Source organism: Oncorhynchus tshawytscha, unplaced genomic scaffold (assembly GCF_018296145.1).
Source record: "Oncorhynchus tshawytscha isolate Ot180627B unplaced genomic scaffold, Otsh_v2.0 Un_contig_3182_pilon_pilon, whole genome shotgun sequence".
Classification (NCBI taxonomy): Eukaryota; Metazoa; Chordata; class Actinopteri; order Salmoniformes; family Salmonidae; genus Oncorhynchus; species Oncorhynchus tshawytscha.
In genome coordinates this window covers 44722-69041 of record NW_024609620.1, presented here as the reverse complement: position 1 = coordinate 69041, position 24320 = coordinate 44722, and the positions used below count along the sequence as shown (strand labels likewise).

General features: G+C 41.5%; 1 protein-coding gene across 8 annotated transcripts; it reads left to right on the top strand.

The window, feature by feature from the left end:
• The first annotated feature begins 8418 nt into the window (after positions 1-8418).
• Positions 8419-18841, top strand: LOC121845295 (CD209 antigen-like protein B). 8 transcript variants are annotated; one of them, XM_042316371.1, is made up of 8 exons: positions 8419-8606; positions 10868-10943; positions 11061-11162; positions 11248-12360; positions 12449-12591; positions 14417-14457; positions 16305-16358; positions 18412-18841. In XM_042316371.1, the coding sequence occupies exons 2-8, from the start codon at positions 10883-10885 to the stop codon at positions 18551-18553; spliced, it is 1656 nt and encodes a 551-aa protein (XP_042172305.1). In that variant the 5' UTR covers positions 8419-8606; positions 10868-10882; the 3' UTR covers positions 18554-18841. The 8 variants fall into 8 exon arrangements, 5 of the variants coding, with proteins under 5 accessions (XP_042172305.1, XP_042172308.1, XP_042172306.1 ...); XM_042316374.1 differs by lacking the exons at positions 16305-16358; positions 18412-18841 and adding an exon at positions 15746-16199 and having other exon boundaries at positions 8420-8606; positions 11248-11651; positions 11988-12360; positions 14417-14511; XR_006082496.1 differs by lacking the exon at positions 18412-18841 and having other exon boundaries at positions 8423-8606; positions 12429-12591.
• Positions 18842-24320: the final 5479 nt, after the last annotated feature.

Here is a 24320-nt window from a genome sequence, read left to right as displayed (position 1 = left end):
TTTCCTGTCTAGTACATTATTGTTCTCTACTATGTTTAAGCGAACATGGAATCTAGAAGGACAAGACACCTCTGTTTTATACTTTAATATTAACATGGAATCTAGAAGGACAAGACACCTCTGTTTTATACTTTAATATTAACATGGAATCTAGAAGGACAAGACACCTCTGTTTTATACTTTAATATTAACATGGAGTCTAGAAGGACAAGACACCTCTGTTTTCTACTTTAATATTAACATGGAATCTAGAAGGACAAGACACCTCTGTTTTATACTTTAATATTAACATGGAATCTAGAAGGACAAGACACCTCTGTTTTATACTTTAATATTAACATGGAGTCTAGAAGGACAAGACACCTCTGTTTTCTACTTTAATATTAACATGGAATCTAGAAGGACAAGACACCTCTGTTTTATACTTTAATATTAACATGGAATCTAGAAGGACAAGACACCTCTGTTTTCTACTTTAATATTAACATGGAATCTAGAAGGACAAGACACCTCTGTTTTATACTTTAATATTAACATGGAGTCTAGAAGGACAAGACACCTGTTTTATACTTTAATATTAACATGGAATCTAGAAGGACAAGACACCTCTGTTTTATACTTTATCTAATATTAACATGGAATCTAGAAGGACAAGACACCTCTGTTTTATACTTTATCTAATATTAACATGGAATCTAGAAGGACAAGACACCTCTCTGCCACTTTAGGATAGAGAGTGAATGTTACTGTTTACATTTGGACTCATATCTTGTTAACTTCCTGTTTGTGGTGACAACACCAGAATGTAGGGTTGGATCATAAATCACCATCATTTATCAAAACAGTGTCTATGGTTTTGTTACTAAACTAACTAGGACTAATCATTGACTACAGTAGAACAGGTGGCAAATACCTCCAGTTATCAGAGAGACAGCCTTAGGCAGGGTTTTGTTGGTGTGTGTGCATGTGATTGACAGAATGCATGAGATTCATCTAATAGGGTATAAATCATTGGAGGCTGCTGAGGAGGACGGCTCATAATAATGTCTGGAACAGAGCAAATAGAATGGCATCAAACATAGAAACCATAGAAACCATATGTTTGATGTATTTGATACCATTCCACTAATTCTTCACCAGCCATAACAAGCCCATCCTCCACAATTAAGGGTCCACCAATAAACATGTGTGACTGGCCTAGAGGAGCTGCAGCCTGTGCTAATTCAACACTACATTACAGAACACTAACCCAATACACCTGGGCTCTTTTTCAGTCTTCTAAACATCCTGCTTCTCCTTCACTGATCTGGAAGAGTTGACCAGGTCAAAGCTAAGCCAATCTAATGAGCTTCCTTCCACCATATTGTTTTCACCAGTGAAGCCAATCAGTGCAGATGTAGGGGAGGAGACAAGGACAGGGAGACTATAGTGAAAGAGCCTCTGGCCACATTCAGAAGTCAAACTTGGTCAAAAGTTGCAGCTATAAATCATATCAATAAAGCGGAATTGATTCCTTATTCTACATGTCAGAGAGGCGTGTTTTTTTTACTACATACTATATTTAAGTTCCTAAACGTTGCATCCTGCTGAACGGGCCCTTGGTCTGGTAACATGTCCATAGATTACGTACCAAGTCCACCATCTACTGGTCAATTATTATACTGCTAAAACTTTCCTCATTGACTAGTTTCTAACAAATATATGCATTACCCCTTGACAACTGAAAGGGGGCGCTGTTTGAAGCCTCTGCACATTCATTTTGGTGCTACTCCATTGTAAAGATTTTGGAAGATACAGAAATGCATTTATTAATGTCTACATTCGAATGACAAGTATATTATATTAGACACATTAATGTGTGTATATTAGACAACTTAATGCATACATTAAAATTTTATTAAATGAAGATTAAAATATATAACAGATGGGTTCATTGTACAACAACAAAATCAATGAGCAACCATGGGGCATAACTGACAGGGTTGGCTTAGATTGTTGACAGCATGTAAACTATATTTCATCTCCAATGTTTGAAAACAAATACATTTGAACAATGAGCCCTTGTCTCAAATACATCATTACTGTTGCTGGTGAGACAGCTAGCAAATATTACCCATATTAAAGTGAAATCAGTCAAAACACCTAAAACAAGAAACGGTATCAATAATGATGAAACGAGATGAAACGAAAAGACACCCATCATGAGTACCCACTAAATGTTCCCCAAGAACAGAAACAAAAGAGCAACCATCACCAAACTGAAGACACCAAACTGAAGACACCAAACTGACGACACCAAACTGAAGACACCAAACTGAAGACACCAAACTGAAGACACCAAACTGAAGACATCAAACTAAAGAGTCAAACTGACCACAATCAACAAGACAACAAACTGAAGACACCAAACACCAAACTGAAGACACCAAACTGAAAGACACCAAACTGGGGACAGTCCAAACTGGGAGACACCAAACTAGCAGACACCAAACTGAAGAACCAAACTGAAGACACCCAACTGAAGACACCAAACTAAATGTTGAAGACACCAAACTGAAGACACCAAACTGAAGAACCAAACTGAAGACACCAAACTCAGACAAAACTGAAGACACCAAACTGAAAAGACACCAAACTGAAGACACCAAACTGAAGACACCAAACTGAAGACACCAAACTGAAGACACCAAACTTGAAAGACAAGAAGCAAACCAATAAGTGGAGCAAAATGAAAACAGGGAAGATCTGATAAAGGAATGTTTTTCTATCAAATGGGCCAGACACTCTTAGATAGCACCTGGGCCAGACACCAATAGCACCTGGGCCAGACACTCTTAAATAGCACCTGGGCCAGACACTCTGCACCTGGGCCAGACACTCTTAAATAGCACCTGGGCCAGACACTCTCCAGACACCACCTGGGCCAGACACTCTTAGATAGCACCTGGGCCAGACACTCTTAAAACTGGGCCAGACACTACACCTGGGCCAGACACTCTTAGATAGCACCTGGGCCAGACACTCTTAGATAGCACCTGGGCCAGACACTCTTAGATAGCACCTGGGCCAGACACTCTTAGATAGCACCTGGGCCAGACACTCTTAGATAGCACCTGGGCCAGACACTCTTAGACCTGGGCCAGCACCTGGCACCTGCCAGACACTCTTAAATGGGCCAGACACTAGCACTCTTAAATAGCACCTGGGCCAGACAGCACCTGGGCCAGACACTCTTAAATAGCACCTGGGCCAGACACTCTTAAATAGCACCTGGGCCAGACACTCTTAAATAGCACCTGGGCCAACATGTCATGCTCAAGTACATTTGTCTAAGTTGGCACATATGAGAATAAACCCTGTAATATAAGTGTATAACAATGTCGCCTTTTTCCTCCGGTGACAAGTGCGCCAAAAATAAAATGTTTTCTAGAATCTCTGAGTTACCCAATTGTCCAATAGGAACAGTGAGTATTGGGCTTTCTTCATGCTCTTTAGGAAGACTACAGTCTGACTTCTGTCCCATGGAAGCACACACATTGTTTTAGTGGCGTTTTCAGCTAACCCATCTGTATAAAAACATTCCTGAAAATATATTTGTCAGTACTAATGTTACTGTTCCCACAACAACAAAGTAATATCTAAATACATGTAATTTGGTCTTTGAAACATTTAGCAGAAATACTGTTGAATTCCATTCCTATGGAGGACTGCTCCTACTGGGGCGTGGCCAATATGGCGGCCGGTGGCTTCAAAGCCTCTCATTGGCCAATACAAAGCAACAGCAATCCAGGTTTATATACATAATTGGTTTCTATTTGTTCAATCTGACCTTTTTTCTCCAAACTGGAAACAACCCAGCCATCACACAATTACTGTCAATTTTAAATCGAGTGCTTTCCCTCACATTTTCCCTCATTTCCCTCACTCAGACAACCAAACATTTTCAAAGTTTCCCAATTAGCGAGAGGGATGGGGTCAACTTCTTGTGGTGCGCAGTGCTCAATTTCAGAACAGCTGTCTGTCTAAACGCACACAGAACTGTGAAGTGGAGACCCTGATCTATGACGTCATGTATAGCTTGTTACTGTTCAGCCACAGCATTACAATTTAGGCGTTTATCAGTGTCCAAATCTGCCATATTCAACCACTATATGGGTATGAGTGTGAAGGACTACAGACTGGGATTCAATGCAAGGCATGTTATAGTGTGAAGAACTTTACAGCTGACAATGCACCTTTTAAAGGCATTTTCCCCCTATGTTAGCAGGAACTGCATTCATGGTAAACGCTGTGCATGTCGCTTCAAACCTAAAGGACCAATAGTGTATCATGCTGTGGTCCATGTTTAATTAATGGAGTTGTATTGGAGCTATGTGAGCTGGTCCACCATTCATCAGGCCCAGGGAACACACACCTGTTGTCTGATAGGCTGTGGTTACAATTTCAACATTTACCATCATGGTGTGATGTAACAATTTAACCACAAACTGATTTCATTTGTATGTTTTTACAGTTATCAACACATTCAAATGACAGGTTTATGTGGACCATGTGTTCATTCTACTTATGAAGCTAGGAAGTGTGTGTGTTTCTGTCTTTACGTCTGGCTGTACTTGCATTGAAACCTGGAAATGTAACACCAACACCATCCATTCCTCTGGGCTTGTCAGCACTACGTGTCATCATCAATATCAATGGTCTTCATTGCTCTAGTTATTTGCTTTCAACCCCACTGGCAGGTTTTTTAATCACCCCCTGCTCAGTCCCCCAGAACCACTAACACATTACATAACAATCAGCCATAAAATGATCATATCATGTGAAATGAAGAAAATTAATCTTATCAAGGTCTTTGAGAGTTGAAATTGCATTCACCATATATGTTACATTGGATTGTTGTTAAGACAAACAACACAATTGAAGTGATGGAGCATTATTAAGACAGGCCAAACAATAATGAACTGATGTACCACTGTCTGATAGGTTCAGATACATCATGTGACAAAAACAGAATGTGTGGTTGGTTGGAAACAGGCAGGAAGTGTAACTAAAGTTCACAGTCAATCTCAAGTCCAACTAAACGTTGCAGACTGCTGCACAGAAGTGTTTCACAACACCCTGTTTCAATCACAACATCTGGGGTTATGAATGGGGTTATGAATGGGGTTATGAATGGGGTTATGAATGGGGTTATGAATGGGGTTATGAATGGGGTTATGAATGGGGTTATAAATGGGGTTATAAATGGGGTTATAAATGGGGTTATGAATGGGGTTATAAATGGGGTTATGAATGGGGTTATAAATGGGGTTATGAATGGGGTTATGAATGGGGTTATGAATGGGGTTATGAATGGTGAAATGGTCAAATTTTCTGTTCCTCCAGAAGCCTCAATACCTAAATGTGTCTATACCTTACTTTCAAAGATATGTTTTGTGAATTAATATGTTCTTTGTGAATAACACTGCAGGGAATCTTCTGCAGTAAAATAAACCCAATGGACTCGATGCAAAGAAAATGCAGATCTAGAGATCCACCATCTCAGGAAAACTGACCTGGGATCAAGTCCTCCCTGTCCACATGACCGTATTCATTGTGATCAAAAACGATAAACAGATCCTGGATCAGCACACCTACACTGAGACATTTGACAAATATGGGCCCTGACTTGAGTCTGCTAATGAGGCACTTTCTTTAGGTTTTACAAAAGTCTAAATACTTTACAGAAACTACAGAGGAAAAAAAGAGGAAAGTGAAAGATAAAAATATGAATGTTTGGTGTGAGAAAAGGAGAAGTGGAGGAGCTGTGTCAGGGTTATGAGAAGGAATCCACCTAACACTCCACTCTGGTACCATGTGACTTCTTAAAGTCCTATACAGTTTCTTGTAAACCACTAGATCTTGGTTGACCTACAGTAGCCCCTACAAGGCCTTACAACAGGCTAGCTACCCAGTTAGCAACAAGAACTCAGCAGGCAGGTGGCTCTCCAACAGGCTAGCTACCTAGTTAGCAACAAGAACTCAGCAGGCAGGTGGCTCTACAACAGGCTAGCTACCTAGTTAGCAACAAGAACTCAGCAGGCAGGTGGCTCTACAACAGGCTAGCTACCCAGTTATCAACAAGCACTCAGCAGGCAGGTGGCTCTCCAACAGGCTAGCTACCTAGTTAGCAACAACATTCAGCAGGCAGGTGGATCTCCAAAATGATTTGGGCAGTGAGACAGCAGACTTGCTCACCAGCCTTACTGGCAGGTCGCCCACTTTCAGATACAAATCAACCCACCAGAGATGTAAATTACATCATAGGCTAATGAGCAACTCTAAATTTAGCTAACAACCCTAGAATAGGCTACCGAGTTGCTGTAAATTAAGCAATCAACCCTAAAATAGGTTGATATTCAGCCTTCCAAGTTTTCTAAGCTTTAGAATTTTGGAGTAACTGAACATTCAACATTTAATTTTAACATAAAGTATACCTTTTATTTATTTATTTATTTAAATATTTTAATTGCGCACCCTCCAATTTCACTGGATGATGTCGACTTTGGTCCCGCTTGCTATCAACCCTACAATAGTTTAAATAGAAAGTCTAAATGAAGCTAGCACCCCTACAATAGGCTATAGACTAGCTAGCACCCCTGCAATAAGCTATAGGCTAGCTAGCACCCCTACAATAGGCTATAGGCTAGCTAGCACCCCTACAATAGGCTATAGGCTAGCTAGCACCCCTACAATAGGCTATAGGCTAGCTAGCATCCCTACAATAGGCTATAGGCTAGCTAGCATCCCTACAATAGGCTATAGGCTAGCTACACCCCTACAATAGGCTATAGGCTAGCTAGCATCCCTACAATAGGCTATAGGCTAGCTAGCATCCCTACAATAGGCTATAGGCTAGCTAGCATCCCTACAATAGGCTATAGGCTAGCTAGCATCCCTACAATAGGCTATAGGCTAGCTAGCATCCCTACAATAGGCTATAGGCTAGCTAGCACCCCTACAATAGGCTATAGGCTAGCTAGCATCCCTACAATAGGCTATAGGCTACCTAGCACCCCTACAATAGGCTATAGGCTAGCTAGCATCCCTACAATAGGCTATAGGCTAGCTAGCATCCCTACAATAGGCTATAGGCTAGCTAGCATCCCTACAATAGGCTATAGGCTAGCTAGCATCCCTACAATAGGCTATAGGCTAGCTAGCATCCCTACAATAGGCTATAGGCTAGCTAGCATCCCTACAATAGGCTAGCTAGCATCCCTACAATAGGCTATAGGCTAGCTAGCACCCCTACAATAGGCTATAGGCTAGCTAGCATCCCTACAATAGGCTATAGGCTAGCTAGCACCCCTACAATAGGCTATAGGCTAGCTAGCATCCCTACAATAGGCTATAGGCTAGCTACACCCCTACAATAGGCTATAGGCTAGCTAGCATCCCTACAATAGGCTATAGGCTAGCTAGCATCCCTACAATAGGCTATAGGCTAGCTAGCATCCCTACAATAGGCTATAGGCTAGCTAGCATCCCTACAATAGGCTAGCTAGCATCCCTACAATAGGCTATAGGCTAGCTAGCACCCCTACAATAGGCTATAGGCTAGCTAGCATCCCTACAATAGGCTATAGGCTAGCTAGCACCCCTACAATAGGCTATAGGCTAGCTAGCATCCCTACAATAGGCTATAGGCTAGCTAGCATCCCTACAATAGGCTATAGGCTAGCTACACCCCTACAATAGGCTATAGGCTAGCTAGCATCCCTACAATAGGCTATAGGCTAGCTAGCACCCCTACAATAGGCTATAGGCTAGCTAGCATCCCTACAATAGGCTATAGGCTAGCTAGCACCCTTATGTCAAAGAGAAAGCTGTATTTTTACAAAGGATGAAAACCTGGGAATGACAAACGCTTTACAGGATGCTGACACACTGACCACAGGATGTCAAATCCATTACAGTGAAGGGGAATGTTTAACGTTGCATCCAGAATGATTATGATGTTACCAGCTAGTCCTGTCATGGACAGTTTGGTGAGTCTGTTGTTGACTAAAACCATTCTAGCACCCTCCTCCTGAACAGGGTGCAACAACCAGTTACTGAGTTACTGAAGGTCAGGACAGAAACAGGGTTAGACAGTTCAGAACCCAGTTTGAACAATGAACATTTTTATAAAATGGCAGTTGACAGGGCTTTAAGTAAAGTATAGACACATTTTGACATTCAGCCTTCCAAGTTTTCTAAGCTTTAGAATTTTGGAGTAACTGAACATTCAACCATTACTTTTAACCTAAATTATACCTTTGACCCCTATAGCTCATGTGCTTGAGAGAGAGGGGAAATGAAACACTTATATGCAGCATTCTGTAACTTGAACTTTCAGTTTGACTTACGTCCTGTCAACCACGTTGCCTTTTATCTGAACCTAACATCCAGTGGTATATTAGTTCATAATTGTTTGACCAAATTTAAAGGATATGCTGACGTTGACACAAAAGGTGGGGTCTCTCAGACTATAAAAAATTGTGGACACATTATTCCAATCTTACTTTGATGCTCATTCATTTAACATATTTGTATGCATCCGTTTTCAACTCTCAAAGACTGTGGTAAGATTGTATTTCTCTATTTCACCAGATATGATCATTTTATGAGGTGTGTTTATTGTCTGATTCTTCTGTAATATGTTAGTGTCTCTGGGAGACTAAGCAGGTGAACAGTAAACAGGACAAAGTACATATCTACAATACATGCGGAAAGTATTCAGACCCCTTGACTTTTTCCACATTTTGTTACATTACAGCCTTATTCTGAAATGCATTAAATTGTTTGTTTTTTCCTGTCATCAATCTACACACAAAACCCCATAATGAAAAAAAAACCCGGAAATATTACATTGACGTAAGTATTCAGACCTTTTACTCAATACTTTGTTGAAGCTCCTATGGCAGCGATTACAGCCTTGAGTCTTCTTGGGAATGTCGCTACGAGCTTGGCACACCTGCTCTGGTTGGGCAACTCAAGGACATTCAGAGACTTGTCCCGAAGCCACTCCTAAGTTCTCTTGGCTGTGTGCATTGTCCTGTTGGAAGGTGAACCTTCGCCCAAGTCTGAGGTCCTCAGCGCTCTGTACTTTGCTCCGTTCATCTTTCCCTCGTTCCTGACTGATCTCCCAGTACCTGCTGCTGAAAAATATCCCCATAGTATGATGCTGCCACCACCATGCTTCACCGTAGGGATAGTGCCAGGTTTCCTTGAAACTTGGCATTCAGGCCAAATCTTGCTTTCTTCAGACCAGAGCCTCTTGTTTCTCATTGTCTGAGAGTCCTTAAGGTGCCTCTTGGCAACCTCCAAGCGGACTGTTATGTGCCTTTTTCTACCATCTGTCTGGCCACTCCACCATAAAGGCCTAATTGGTGTAGTGCTGCAGAGTTGGTTGTCCTTCTGGAAGGTTCTCCCATCTCCACAGAGGAACTCTGTCAGAATGACCATTGGGTTCTTGGTCACCTCCCTGACCAAGGGCCTTCCCCCCCCGATTGCTCAGTTTGGCCAGGCGGCCATCTTTAGGAAGAGTCTTGGTGGATCCAAACTACTTCAATTTAAGAATGATGGAGGCCACTGTGTTCTTGGGGACCTTCCTTTTTTGGTACCCTTCCCCAGATATGTACCTCGACACAATCCTGTCTCTGAGCTTTACGGACAATTCCTTTGACATCGTGGCTTGGTTTTCACTCTGACATGCAATGTCAACTGTGGGACATTGTATAGACAGACCTTATAATGGTCTGAATACTTATGCATATAATGTATTTCTGTTTTTTAATACATTTGCAAAAAAATCCAAAAACATGTTTATACTTGTCATTATGGGGTATTTTTTGTAGATCGATGAGGATTTAAAGAAAATACAAATGATTATACAATAAGGCTGTAACGTAACAAAATGTGGAAAAAGTCAAAATCAAATCAAATGTATTTATATAGCCCTTCGTACATCAGCTGATATCTCAATGTGCTGTACAGAAACCCAGCCTAAAACCCCAAACAGCAAGAAGCACGGTGGCTAGGAAAAACTCCCTAGAAAGGCCAAAATCTAGGAAGAAACCTAGAGAGGAACCAGGCTATGTGGGGTGGCCAGTCCTCTTCTGGCTGTGCCGGGTAGAGATTATAACAGAACATGGCCAGGATGTTCAAATGACCAGCATGGTCCAATTATAATAAGGCAGAACAGTTGAAACTGGAGCAGCAGCACAGCCAGGTGCACTGGGGACAGCAAGGAGTCATCATGTCAGGTAGTCCTGAGGCATGGTCCTAGGGCTCAGGTCCTCCGAGAGAGAGAAGGAAAGAGAGAAAGAGAGAATTAGAGAGAGCACACTTAAATTCACACAGGACACCGAATAGGACAGGAGAAGTACTCCAGATATAACAAACTGACCCTAGCCCCCCGACACATAAACTACTGCAGCATAAATACTGGAGGCTGAGACAGGAAGGGTCAGGAGACACTGTGGCCCCATCCGAGGACACCCCCGGACAGGGCCAAACAGGAAGGATATAACCCCACCCACTTTGCCAAAGCACAGCCCCCACACCACTAGAGGGATATCTGAGGGGTCTGAGTACTTTCCAAATGCACTGTACTGAAGTGTGCTTGTTTGAGCTCTACTACCGTGTATGTGTCGCTAGTTGGGTAGAGATTGGGACTATCCCATTGTTTCCTTTGTACTGGGTAAGCTAAGTCAGGTGACCTCAAGTATTTGCCTTGACGACACATAAGGCACAGATACAAACCTACACTAGAGCTGAAGTAACAGAGGAAAATATAGCATTTAACTTCTAGAAATGTAAGAGACAATCTATACAAACACAGGTGGAGAATCCAACAATGCAGACCATGGATATTGATGATGACACGTCTCCCAACAAGCCCAGTGTTACATTTTCAGGTATCAATTCAAGTACAAACACACAGCTTTTGTTCCTTACAATCCTGGATGATATAAGTATTTTAACATTACCAGAGAGAGTGCAAAGGTCTTACATGATACATCCCTGTGATTCAGCTAATTTTCAGTGGTGGAAGAGACCCTCTGGAATTGCTGCAGTGTGTCTGGGGCTGCTGTGTGTTCTCCTATTGGCTGGGATCATAGGCCTGTCTGTCTACTGTAAGTTTAGAATGCTGTTTTGTAAACTTTAATGGTGTGATAGTTAAACATAATTGAATATTTGATCAACTTTTCCCTTTTACAGATGGAGTCATTGATCATCACTACTCAACAGAGGGAGACCAACAGACCAGTTACAGCCTTCTGACTAAAGAAGGAGATCTGCAACCAACCAGTTATAATAACTTGACAAAAGAGGGAGCCGAGCTACAGAGCAGTTACAACACCTTAACTCAAGAGAGAGACGAGCTACAGACCAGTTACAACACCCTGACTAAAGAGAGAGACGAGCTACAGACCAGTTATAACACCCTGACTGAAGAGAGAGACCAGCTACAGAACAGTCTCACCACAAGGACTGCTGAAAGGGAGAAATTACAGAATAGTCTTAACTCAAGGACCGCTGAGAGAGACCAGTTGCAGAATAGTCTAAATACCAGAACCACTGAGAGAGACCAGCTACAGAATAGTCTCACAACCAAAACTAAGGAGAAAGACCAGTTGCAGAATACTCTCACCACAATAACTCGGGAGAGAGACCAGTTGCAGAATAATCTAAATACCACGACCACTGAGAGAGACCAGCTACAGAATAGTCTAAATACCAGAACCACTGAGAGAGACCAGCTACAGACCAGTTACAACACCCTGACTAAAAAGAGAGACCAGTTACAGAATAGTCTTAACTCAAGGACCGCTGAGAGAGACCAGTTGCAGAATAGTCTAAATACCAGAACCACTGAGAGAGACCAGCTACAGACCAGTTACAACACCCTGACTAAAAAGAGAGACCAGTTACAGAATAGTCTCACAACAAAAACTAAGGAGAAAGACCAGTTGCAGAATACTCTCACCACAATAACTCGGGAGAGAGACCAGCTACAGAATAGTCTCACCACGAGGACCAAAGACAGGGACCAGCAGCAAAATAGTCTTAAAGTTATGACTGCTGATAGGGATCAATTGAAGAATAGTCTTAACTCACGGACCAAAGAGAGAGACCAGTTGCAGAATAATCTAAATACTAGGACCACAGAGAAAAACCAGCTACAGAATAGTCTCACAACCAAAACTAAGGAGAAAGACCAGTTGCAGAATACTCTCACCACAATAACTCGGGAGAGAGACCAGTTGCAGAATAATCTAAATACCACGACCACTGAGAGAGACCAGTTTAAAACCAGGCTTAGGTTCTATGGTGAGTGCAGTCTTTCATTTTCTTATTTTAGAAGAATAATTTTACTTCATACTTTTACATGCCTGCAGTTCTGTTGTGTTTATCTCAGAGAAACCCTGTCTGGATGGATGGTGGAAGTTTGGCACCAGCTGTTATTATGTCTCCTCCACGATGGACTCATCTGGGGCCGGTCAGAAGGAGTGCAGAACAATGGGAGGAGAGTTGGTTATTATAAACAGCAGAGAAGAACAGGTAATAGATAATACATTAGTAATACTATAATACTACTGTTTCATTATTATTATCTCTCATTCGTTTTCAACATGTTTAATTCTGTGTGGTTACAGGGTTAATTCTGTGTGGTTAGAGGGTTAATTCTGTGTGGTTAGAGGGTTAATTCTGTGTGGTTAGAGGGTTAATTCTGTGTGGTTAGAGGGTTAATTCTGTGTGGTTAGAGGGTTAATTCTGTGTGGTTAGAGGGTTAATTCTGTGTGGTTAGAGGGTTAATTCTGTGTGGTTAGAGGGTTAATTCTGTGTGGTTAGAGGGTTAATTCTGTGTGGTTACAGGGTTAAATCTGTGTGGTTAGAGGGTTAATTCTGTGTGGTTACAGGGTTAATTCTGTGTGGTTAGAGGGTTAATTCTGTGTGGTTAGAGGGTTAATTCTGTGTGGTTAGAGGGTTAATTCTGTGTGGTTAGAGGGTTAATTCTGTGTGGTTACAGGGTTAATTCTGTGTGGTTAGAGGGTTAATTCTGTGTGGTTAGAGGGTTAATTCTGTGTGGTTAGAGGGTTAATTCTGTGTGGTAACAGGGTTAATTCTGTGTGGTTACACGGTTAATTCTGTGTGGTTACAGGGTTAATTCTGTGTGGTTAAGGGTTAATTCTGTGTGGTTACAGGGTTAATTCTGTGTTGTTACAGGGTTAATTCTGTGTGGTTACAGGGTTAATTCTGTGTGGTTACAGGGTTAATTCTGTGTGGTTAAGGGTTAATTCTGTGTGGTTACAGGGTTAATTCTGTGTGGTTACAGGGTTAATTCTGTGTGGTTACAGGGTTAATTCTGTGTGGTTACAGTGGTGAAACCGAAACAATTCAAAAGGTTAGTGTCTATGGTTAGGGGTTAAGGTTAGTGTCTATGGTTAGGGGTTAAATTTAGTGGTTATGGTAAGGGGTTAAGGTTAGTGGTTATGGTTAGGGGTTAAGGTTAGTGTCTATGGTTAGGGGTTAAATTTAGTGGTTATGGTAAGGGGTTAAGGTTAGTGGTTATGGTTAGGGGTTAAGGTTAGTGTCTATGGTTAGGGGTTAAGGTTAGTGTCTATGGTTAGGGGTTAAGGTTAGTGGCTATGGTTAGGGGTTAAGGTTAGTGGCTATGGTTAGGGGTTAAGGTTAGTGGCTATGGTTAGGGGTTAAGGTTAGTGGCTATGGTTAGGGGTTAAGGTTAGTGGCTATGGTTAGGGGTTAAGGTTAGTGGCTATGGTTAGGGGTTAAGGTTAGTGGTTATGGTTAGGGGTTAAGGTTAGTGGTTATGATTAGGGGTTAAGGTTAGTGGTTATGATTAGGGGTTAAGGTTAGTGTCTATGATTAGGGGTTAAGGTTAGTGTCTATGGTTAGGGGTTAAGGTTAGTGGCTATGGTAACTGGTTAAGGTTAGTGGTTATGGTAACTGGTTAAGGTTAGAGCTATGGGTTGGGAAAGATTAAAACGAAAATGATTAAACACAACACTCTGTTTCCATCAAGTACTCTCCCAGCTTCCTAGATCATTGTGAACTGCCTTATTGCAGTCCTCAGAGCAGAGAGCTTGGTCTGTGTGGTCTGAGCACGCTTCCCCTCGAGCATCATGAGTTTGCACCAGTGTTCTGCAACAGTTTTGTATTTTTTTTGTGAGGAAGGAATATATGGAAGTACTCAGGACCTTTTCAAACATCCTAAATCACCTTGTATTTCTAGTGACCAGAACGACTACATTTTACTACTACTACTATTAGACTACTATTACTATTATTTATAAAATGTAAAAGTGTTTCTCTGCTGTGGAGATTAAATAATGGCCATTGTTTTTTATCCACAATTCTATTCTAGATATTTATCCATGGATTTAAGAAGAATGTCTGGATTGGTACATATAAAAAAGATGGAATCTGGGAGTGGGTTGACGACACACCATTTAAACCTACGTGAGTGAACAGGTTCTGGAGGACTTTTACACTTTTCTGCTGTAATAAATGACTTTTTACAGTCTGATAATCTCGTCCTCAGCCAGCTCTCTCTCTCCCTCTCTGTAGAATGGTAACAACTGAGCCTGGGGACTAGGTTAACTGTCTGATTCTCTATGTAGAATGGTAACATCTGAGCCTGGGGACTAGGTTAACTGTCTGATTCTCTATGTAGAATGGTAACATCTGAGCCTGGGGACTAGGTTAACTGTATGATTCTCTATGTAGAATGGTAACAACTGAGCCTGGGGACTAGGTTAACTGTCTGATTCTCTATGTAGAATGGTAACATCTGAGCCTGGGGACTAGGTTAACTGTCTGATTCTCTATGTAGAATGGTAACATCTGAGCCTGGGGACTAGGTTAACTGTCTGATTCTCTATGTAGAATGGTAACATCTGAGCCTGGGGACTAGGTTAACTGTCTGATTCTCTATGTAGAATGGTAACAACTGAGCCTGGGGACTAGGTTAACTGTCTGATTCTCTATGTAGAATGGTAACATCTGAGCCTGGGGACTAGGTCAACTGTCTGATTCTCTATGTAGAATGGTAACAACTGAGCCTGGGGACTAGGTTAACTGTCTGATTCTCTATGTAGAATGGTAACAGCTGAGCCTGGGGACTAGGTTAACTGTCTGATTCTCTATGTAGAATGGTAACAACTGAGCCTGGGGACTAGGTTAACAGTCTGAATCTCTGTAGAATGGTAACAATTGAGCCTGGGGACTAGGTTAACAGTCTGAATCTCTCTGTAGAATGGTAACAACTGAGCCTGGGGACTAGGTTAACAGTCTGAATCTCTCTGTAGAATGGTAACAACTGAGCCTGGGGACTAGGTTAACTGTCTGATTCTCTATGTAGAATGGTAACAACTGAGCCTGGGGACTAGGTTAACTCTCTGATTCTCTATGTAGAATGGTAACAACTGAGCCTGGGGACTAGGTTAACTGTCTGAATCTCTATGTAGAATGGTAACAACTGAGCCTGGGGACTAGGTTAACTGTCTGAATCTCTATGTAGAATGGTAACAACTGAGCCTGGGGACTAGGTTAACTGTCTGATTCTCTCTGTAGAATGGTAACAACTGAGCCTGGGGACTAGGTTAACTCTCTGATTCTCTATGTAGAATGGTAACAACTGAGCCTGGGGACTTGTATTGGATGATTTTCAACTCTGAATCTCTGTGGTTTATAGATATTGGATGGAAGGGGAACCTAACAACTTGAATGACAAGGCGGCTTGTGTTGAGATCTCACAGACGGCATCAGACCCACTGAAGAGTTGGAAGGATGGACCGTGTATTCCAAAACACTGGGTGTGTGAAAAACCGTTCACACCGTAGTCTAATTATAGTAGCTACTGTAACCCCATATCTCATGGAGTTGTTCTGGTTTTCCCTGTTATTCTTAAGCTGTTTTTGTTTCTATGTGGAACTAACTACATTGAAAGATGTATTCCTGTCTTTAAAGAGACCAGAGCTATGTGGAGTCTACCGTTCATCAGGCCCAGGGGAGTGGAACTGGGGTCTCGTAGGCTCTAACTGTGGTTTACATTTGTACCTATATGGTGTACATATACCAATTTAACAAGATACTGTTTCATTTAAGTTTTTACAGCTATCAATCCATTTGAAATGCAGCAGTGTTCTGTTTGCTATGGTTAGGGGTTAAGGTTAGTGTCTATGGTTAGGGGTTAAGGTTAGTGGTTATGGTTAGTGGTTAAGGTTAGTTAAGAAGAATGTCTGGATTGGTACATATAAAAAAGACAGAATCTGGAAGTGGGTTGACGACACACCATTTAAACCTACGTGAGTGAACAGGTTCTGGAGGACTTTTACACTTTTCTGCTGTAATAAATGACTTTTTACAGTCTGATAATCTCGTCCTCAGCCAGCTCTCTCTCTCCCTCTCTGTAGAATGGTAACAACTGAGCCTGGGGACTAGGTTAACAGTCTGAATCTCTGTAGAATGGTAACAACTGAGCCTGGGGACTAGGTTAACTGTCTGAATCTCTCTGTAGAATGGTAACAACTGAGCCTGGGGACTAGGTTAACTGTCTGATTCTCTATGTAGAATGGTAACAACTGAGCCTGGGGACTAGGTTAACTGTCTGATTCTCTATGTAGAATGGTAACAACTGAGCCTGGGGACTAGGTTAACTGTCTGATTCTCTCTGTATAATGGTAACAACTGAGCCTGGGGACTAGGTTAACTGTCTGATTCTCTATGTAGAATGGTAACAACTGAGCCTGGGGACTAGGATAACTGTCTGAATCTCTCTGTAGAATGGTAACAACTGAGCCTGGGGACTAGGTTAACTGTCTGATTCTCTATGTAGAATGGTAACAACTGAGCCTGGGGACTAGGTTAACTGTCTGATTCTCTATGTAGAATGGTAACAACTGAGCCTGGGGACTAGGTTAACTGTCTGATTCTCTATGTAGAATGGTAACATCTGAGCCTGGGGACTAGGTTAACTGTCTGATTCTCTATGTAGAATGGTAACAACTGAGCCTGGGGACTAGGTTAACAGTCTGAATCTCTGTAGAATGGTAACAACTGAGCCTGGGGACTAGGTTAACTGTCTGATTCTCTATGTAGAATGGTAACAACTGAGCCTGGGGACTAGGTTAACTGTCTGATTCTCTATGTAGAATGGTAACAACTGAGCCTGGGGACTAGGTTAACTGTCTGATTCTCTATGTAGAATGGTAACAACTGAGCCTGGGGACTAGGTTAACTGTCTGATTCTCTCTGTAGAATGGTAACTACTGAGCCTGGGGACTAGGTTAACTGTCTGATTCTCTCTGTATAATGGTAACAACTGAGCCTGGGGACTAGGTTAACTGTCTGATTCTCTATGTAGAATGGTAACAACTGAGCCTGGGGACTAGGTTAACTGTCTGATTCTCTCTGTAGAATGGTAACAACTGAGCCTGGGGACTAGGTTAACTGTCTGATTCTCTATGTAGAATGGTAACAACTGAGCCTGGGGACTAGGTTAACTGTCTGATTCTCTCTGTATAATGGTAACAACTGAGCCTGGGGACTAGGTTAACTGTCTGATTCTCTCTGTAGAATGGTAACAACTGAGCCTGGGGACTAGGTTAACTGTCTGATTCTCTATGTAGAATGGTAACAACTGAGCCTGGGGACTAGGTTAACTGTCTGATTCTCTATGTAGAATGGTAACAACTGAGCCTGGGGACTAGGTTAACTGTCTGATTCTATGTAGAATGGTAACAACTGAGCCTGGGGACTAGGTTAACTGTCTGATTCTCTATGTAGAATGGTAACAACTGAGCCTGGGGACTAGGTTAACTGTCTGATTCTCTCTGTAGAATGGTAACAACTGAGCCTGGGGACTAGGTTAACTGTCTGATTCTCTATGTAGAATGGTAACAACTGAGCCTGGGGACTAGGTTAACTGTCTGATTCTCTATGTTGAATGGTAACAACTGAGCCTGGGGACTAGGTTAACTGTCTGATTCTCTCTGTAGAATGGTAACAACTGAGCCTGGGGACTAGGTTAACTGTCTGATTCTCTCTGTAGAATGGTAACAACTGAGCCTGGGGACTAGGTTAACTGTCTGATTCTCTATGTTGAATGGTAACATCTGAGCCTGGGGACTAGGTTAACTGTCTGATTCTCTATGTAGAGAAGGTAACATCTGAGCCTGGGGACTAGGTTAACTGTCTGATTCTCTCTGTAGAATGGTAACATCTGAGCCTGGGGACTAGGTTAACTGTCTGATTCTCTATGTAGAATGGTAACAACTGAGCCTGGGGACTAGGTTAACTGTCTGATTCTCTATTTTGTATTGGATGATTTTCAACTCTGATTCTCTGTGTTGTTTATAGCTATTGGATGGAAGGGGAACCAAATAACTTCCATGGCGAGTGTGTTGAGATCTCACAGACGGCATCAGACCCATTGAAGAGTTGGAAGGTTGCAACATGTACTTCAAATTACTTGGTGTGTGAAAAACCGTTCACACCGTAGTCTAATTATAGTAGCTACTGTAACCCCATATCTCATGGAGTTGTTCTGGTTTTCACTGTTAGGCTTAAACTGTTTCTGTTTCTATGTGTAACTACATTGAAGGATGTATTCATGTCTTTAAAGACTCCAGAGCTATGTGGAGTCTACCGTTCATCAGGCCCAGGGGAGTGGAACTGTGGTCTTATAGGCTGTGGTTTGTCTTTTTTTTTCTTTACCATATTTACCATTTTTACCATTATGGTGTGCACATAACAATCTAACAAGATACTGTTTTCATTTCAATACTTTTAAGTTTTTACAGCTATCAATCCATTTGAAATGCAGCCGTGTTCTATGTTTGCTTCCATTCTGTTCCATATGTTCCATGTGTTCATTCTACTGATTAAATACATCTATATACTGTGATCCAGGTATGTAATTTACTTGTCAGGTATACTGTATTACTAAGTGTTGTAATGTACTAATAGTAACTCGTGTTTTCCTTCTTAATGGTGTCAGTTAATAGCACAGTAGAAACACTTTATTTAATAGATAGAAAACAGTCCTTATGAGTAAAGTTATTGCAGTACCAGAATTGACCACTAGATGTGTTGTGTCATGCATGGACATGTGACCAGAGACTGTATTCACAAAGCGTCCCAGAGTAAGTGCTGATCAAGAAACAGTTTTTTTCTTTGACCTCTCTCTCGTAATGTTAGTATATATTTTTTGCTTAGCTTACCCAGTACAAAGGAACCAATGGGATAGTCCCAAAAGTGCGAACTCTGCCCAACCACCAACTCAATACTGCTGTTGGATGAAATATTCACATTTAAAACATCTGTGCAGTATTCTGTAGCGACACATACTACCCGTTTCCAACCACTTACACATGTTCAGGATAAACCCAAATGAACCATGTTACCTTGTATCTGAACCCACTGTCCAATGGTACGTTAGTTCATTATTGTTTGGCGAAATAAGGTAACTGATATCCTGATGTTGACACATAATGTAGGGTGTTTAAACTGTTAAACACACGTTACTCCAATCTTACATTTCACTCTGTACATTTTGCTACGTTTGTATTATTTACAAACCAATATATCACAGTTGGATGCATCTGTTTTCACTTCTCAAAGACTTATTTTCTCCATTTCACCAGATATGATCATTGTCTGCATTCTCTAGTTGCGCCGTGATTGGCTCAGTGTTCTGTCAGACGTGGGACACTGTCACCACAAAATCTACAGGGATCGCTCGAAAATTCAAGCCCCTTTCATGCTGCCTTATATTTACCACAGATTGGCCACAGATAAAATGACATCAAATCACGTTACATCTACCGTAGCTTTGATTGGGCTGATCATGTCAACATCATACTTTCAAAATCTTAGCTATCAAGCTAGACAAGCAATCATCATCATGAATCAAGTTGACAATCTACTGGCAAATCCTTTTCAATCCTTGTCATATGAACAGAAATTATAGATAAAACGTATCACTGCTCATCGGCCATTGGACATAAACATTACACAACAAGTTGGAAATCACAAATTCAACAATGAGTGGTTCAGAAGGAATCAGTGGCTAACAGCAAGTGTTGCATAGCAATAACTATCCTGCTATTCAGTGGAGAGGGTGTGTGTGGTTCAAGTCTGGGTTTAAGGGTCTCTTCTCCAACCTTAAAAAGATAACACACATGCAACAACATGGGCCAGAATAGGATGAAAACATTGTCCATGCTGTCAATCCAGCATGACTTCTGCCAAGTTCAAAAGAACTGGAAACTCGGAACTGGGAAATCTCAGACTTGAGTGAGTTCAAGACAACTGGGACATTGGAAAAAACAAGGGACACTTACTGATGCTGTTGTCTGTTAGAAAAAATGCACAGTTGAGGGAAAGGGTCATGGTTCGTTTTTGAAAGACTCTCTCCAATATGAATAGTTTCCTCTGAATCCACTGATTCTGTCATTCATCTGGAGAATGTTTTAGTATTTCTCCTGGATACTTTTGTTCAGTTCGTTCAGTTTCCCAAATATGTCTGTTACCTTTGGCAAGGAGACACATGTTCTTTTTATTAAACAGATTTTAGCATGGGGGGGGGGCAAAAATATATATAAAATGTTGATGCCAGCAAAGCCACTAAACAATACACTAACTGTACTATAACGGTGACAAACGCTGCACACAATGCTGTCCCAACAGCAGAGTCCCAACACCTTACCAAATCAAATTGTATTGGTCACATACACATGGTTAGCAGATGTTAATGCGAGTGTAGAGAAATGCTTGTGCTTCTAGTTCCGACCGTGAAGTAATATCTAACAAGTAATCTAACAATTTAACAACTACCTACTACACACAAGTGTAAGGGAATGATTAAGAATATGTACATATAAATATATGGATGAGCGATGGCCAAATGGCATAGGCAAGATGCAGTGGATGGTATAGAGTACAGTATATACATATGAGATGAGTAAAGTAGGGTATGTAAACATTATATGAAGTGGCATTGTTTATTAAGTGACTAGTGATACATTTATTACATTCAATTATTAATTATTAAAGTGGCTAGAGATTGAGTCTGTACGTTGGCAGCAGCCACTCAATGTTAGTGATGGCTGTTTAACAGTCTGATGGCCTTGAGATAGAAGCTGTTTTTCAGTCTCTCGGTCCCAGCTTTGATGCACCTGTACTGACCTCGCCTTCTGGATGATAGCGGGGTGAACAGGCAGTGGCTCGGGTGGTTGTTGTCCTTGATGATCTTTATGGCCTTCCTGTAACATCGGGTGGTGTAGGTGTACTGGAGGGCAGGTAGTTTGGACCCGGTGATGCGTTGTGCAGACCTCACTACCCTCTGGAGAGCCTTAAGGTTGTGGGCGGAGCAGTTGCTGTACCAGGCGGAGGAGCACTTTGGGATCTATTTCCCAATCCGAAGTCAGTTGACTTGCCGATAAGGGAAATCAAACAGCTGATCGAGCTGTCATGTGTAACGGTTTTCTAGGTGTGAAGGAGAGTCAGACCAAACTGCAGCGTGTAGATTGCGATCCATGTTTAATGAACAACGTACAACACGAGTAAACACAAACACTACAAAACAAAAAATGTACCGAAACAGCCTATACTGGTGCAAACTAACATAGAGGACACTAAGGACAATCACCCACGACAAACTCAAAGAATATGGCTGCCTAAATATGGTTCCCAATCAGAGACAACGATAAACACCTGCCTCTGATTGAGAACCACTCCAGACAGCCATAGACTTTGCTAGATAACCCCACTAGCTACAATCCCAATACATACACACCAAAACCCCATGCCACACCCTGGCCTGACCCAATACATGAAGAAAATCACAAAATACTTAGACCAGGGCGTGACATCATGTGACTGAATGCTGCAGACAATGCATTCAGGGGTCAATGTTTCACTGGATGAGTGTCAACAAGATGCATACCCAGCATTGTTAAAATAACAGTTGTAATTCAATCTGAGCATACTAGTTCACGCCCTAAAAGAAGACGAGGTTCCAATGTAGTCCATGAAGAGGTAGTCCATGAAGAGGTAGTCCATGAAGAGGTAGGTCTATTAGAATGATGGGCACAGCTATTCTACTGCACTATTACAGCAGTAACTACTGTTCACATTTTTCAAAAGTGAAGACTGAAATCCAGCTTTGTAGAATCCGGTTTATCTTGTCACAAAGTGTCCTGGTTCAATTATATTCAGTTTCAGAGAAAATAGTGTCAAATAGTGACTACAAAATCCAAGTAAAAACCAAGGCAAACAGCAGGAAGTGAAGTTACTGTACTCTGTTTTTGTTCCACCGTGATTTGACTGCAGTTACTGTGGTTTGTCTTGGTTTTCTGTCAGGCTCCGAGTTCAGGTCAAACCAATCATGACACCATCAGACACACCATGAGACAGCCAGTGATCGCCAGAATAAAGATGGCACATTCCCACGGGATATTTATGGTTGATCTCTCATTGAAATGTAAATGACCAGTTAATGGTAAGATAGCAAACAAAGTATGTAAAAGTTAGCTAACATTATGCAACTGACAGCATTGTAACTATATTTATACAAAGTCAAATATTTCTTAAGTTTAAACATTCGCCATGATTGAATAGTTCTTACCTTATACTGAAACAATGCTTGAGGTTTACTTCAATACAACATTCACAACATGGAAACATGGCTACATAAAACCATTAAATACATCTAGAATGTAGTTAGAACTCTCAAACTGTTTCCATCAAACAGAAAAACAGGCTAGGAGGTATGGTAGGACGGGCTAGGAGGTATGGTTGGGCGGGCTAGGAGGTATGGTTGGGCGGGCTAGGAGGTATGGTAGGACGGGCTAGGAGGTATGGTTGGGCGGGCTAGGAGGTATGGTAGGGCGGGCTAGGCCTCCTAAGGTCCGCCCATAACATCTCCAGGCCCTGTTGCCAGGAAACAAAACCAAAGCATGGATTGCTGTCACACCTTGTCCATAGACAGCTTACAGAGTAAGGAATCCAATGTGTTATTTTGTAATTTGGGTGAACTATCCCTTTAACACATTTAGATTTTAGATCCTGTACTTTGCGTTGGAATTACCCATATACTGTAGTTGTTTAAGGTCCTACAATGGCAGAGGGCAGTATCTGCATTTTAGGGGTCAAAGGTGTCGTGTCTTTGGCTATGCCAGATTAAGTGATATGACATACTATTCTATAAAACCCTTTCTCCGTAATTAAATTGACCTGATTGAGCTAATCAGGTAAATGTAATTAACTAGAAAGTCGGGACACCACAAAATAATGTTTATAGAGCTGTTATCTTCCGAATAAACTCTTAAAGACCTAGTAATATTTTACATCAACAGCAGTCAATATTAATGGTCACCTTAATTCAGTCTCATCGGAACGTTGTAAATTCTTGGTTATCTTCATGAACCCTGGCTAACAAGTTGAATCAGCAATACAAAAATTGGGTTTAATTATTTATTTACTAAATACCTAACTAATCACACAGAATTACATATACACAGAATGAATCATACCTTGATTACAAATGACGTCATAAAGGAAAACGTCCCTAGCGGACTGAACAGATATGACAGCTACACAAAAGAAAAGGGGGCTGGGTTTGATTGAAAGAGCGAGAAGATTTGAGGAACAAAGGGAGATGCCATGCTATCGTAAATACAGTATCTTATGCATTCTAAATTACCGCCCATTTGGAAAAGGAAAATGCAATAAATATTTACTCTGAGCTGCGCTACGGAAGGTTGGTGGTAGATGGAAGGCTGTGTTGCCCAACCAAGTTATTTGTCCTTTGAAGAATGTCTCTGCTGGTAAATTGGATACGTTGTAGTAACGTCGTTGTGTGGTAGACGGGAGACTCTGTCTGTTCTTTCCTAGCCCACGTTTGCAGCTGCTGTTGCTAACTCAACAGCTAGGAGGTATCACTTCTGTAGTGAATAAGAGTTCAATGTTCATACCATTCGCAACCAAAGCTCATGCTGAGGTTGGCTTAGTTCTGTAGTATACATGTTCTTTTAACGCAGAGGCTGCAGACCTCACGTACTTGGAACAGAAGGTTACATTTTCGTCAAGGCTTTATATAGTGGAGCGAGAAGGGTGTGTTTGTAAAGTTTTATAACCCATGTCTCTTCACAGGGGCGGGCCACTGATTGAGCAGAGCCCTAACCTTATGAAAACCCAAATCTCTCACTTGGAAGCTAAAATTAAATTTCATCTCTTCGCCAATAATTTCATATTCAAACATTTAA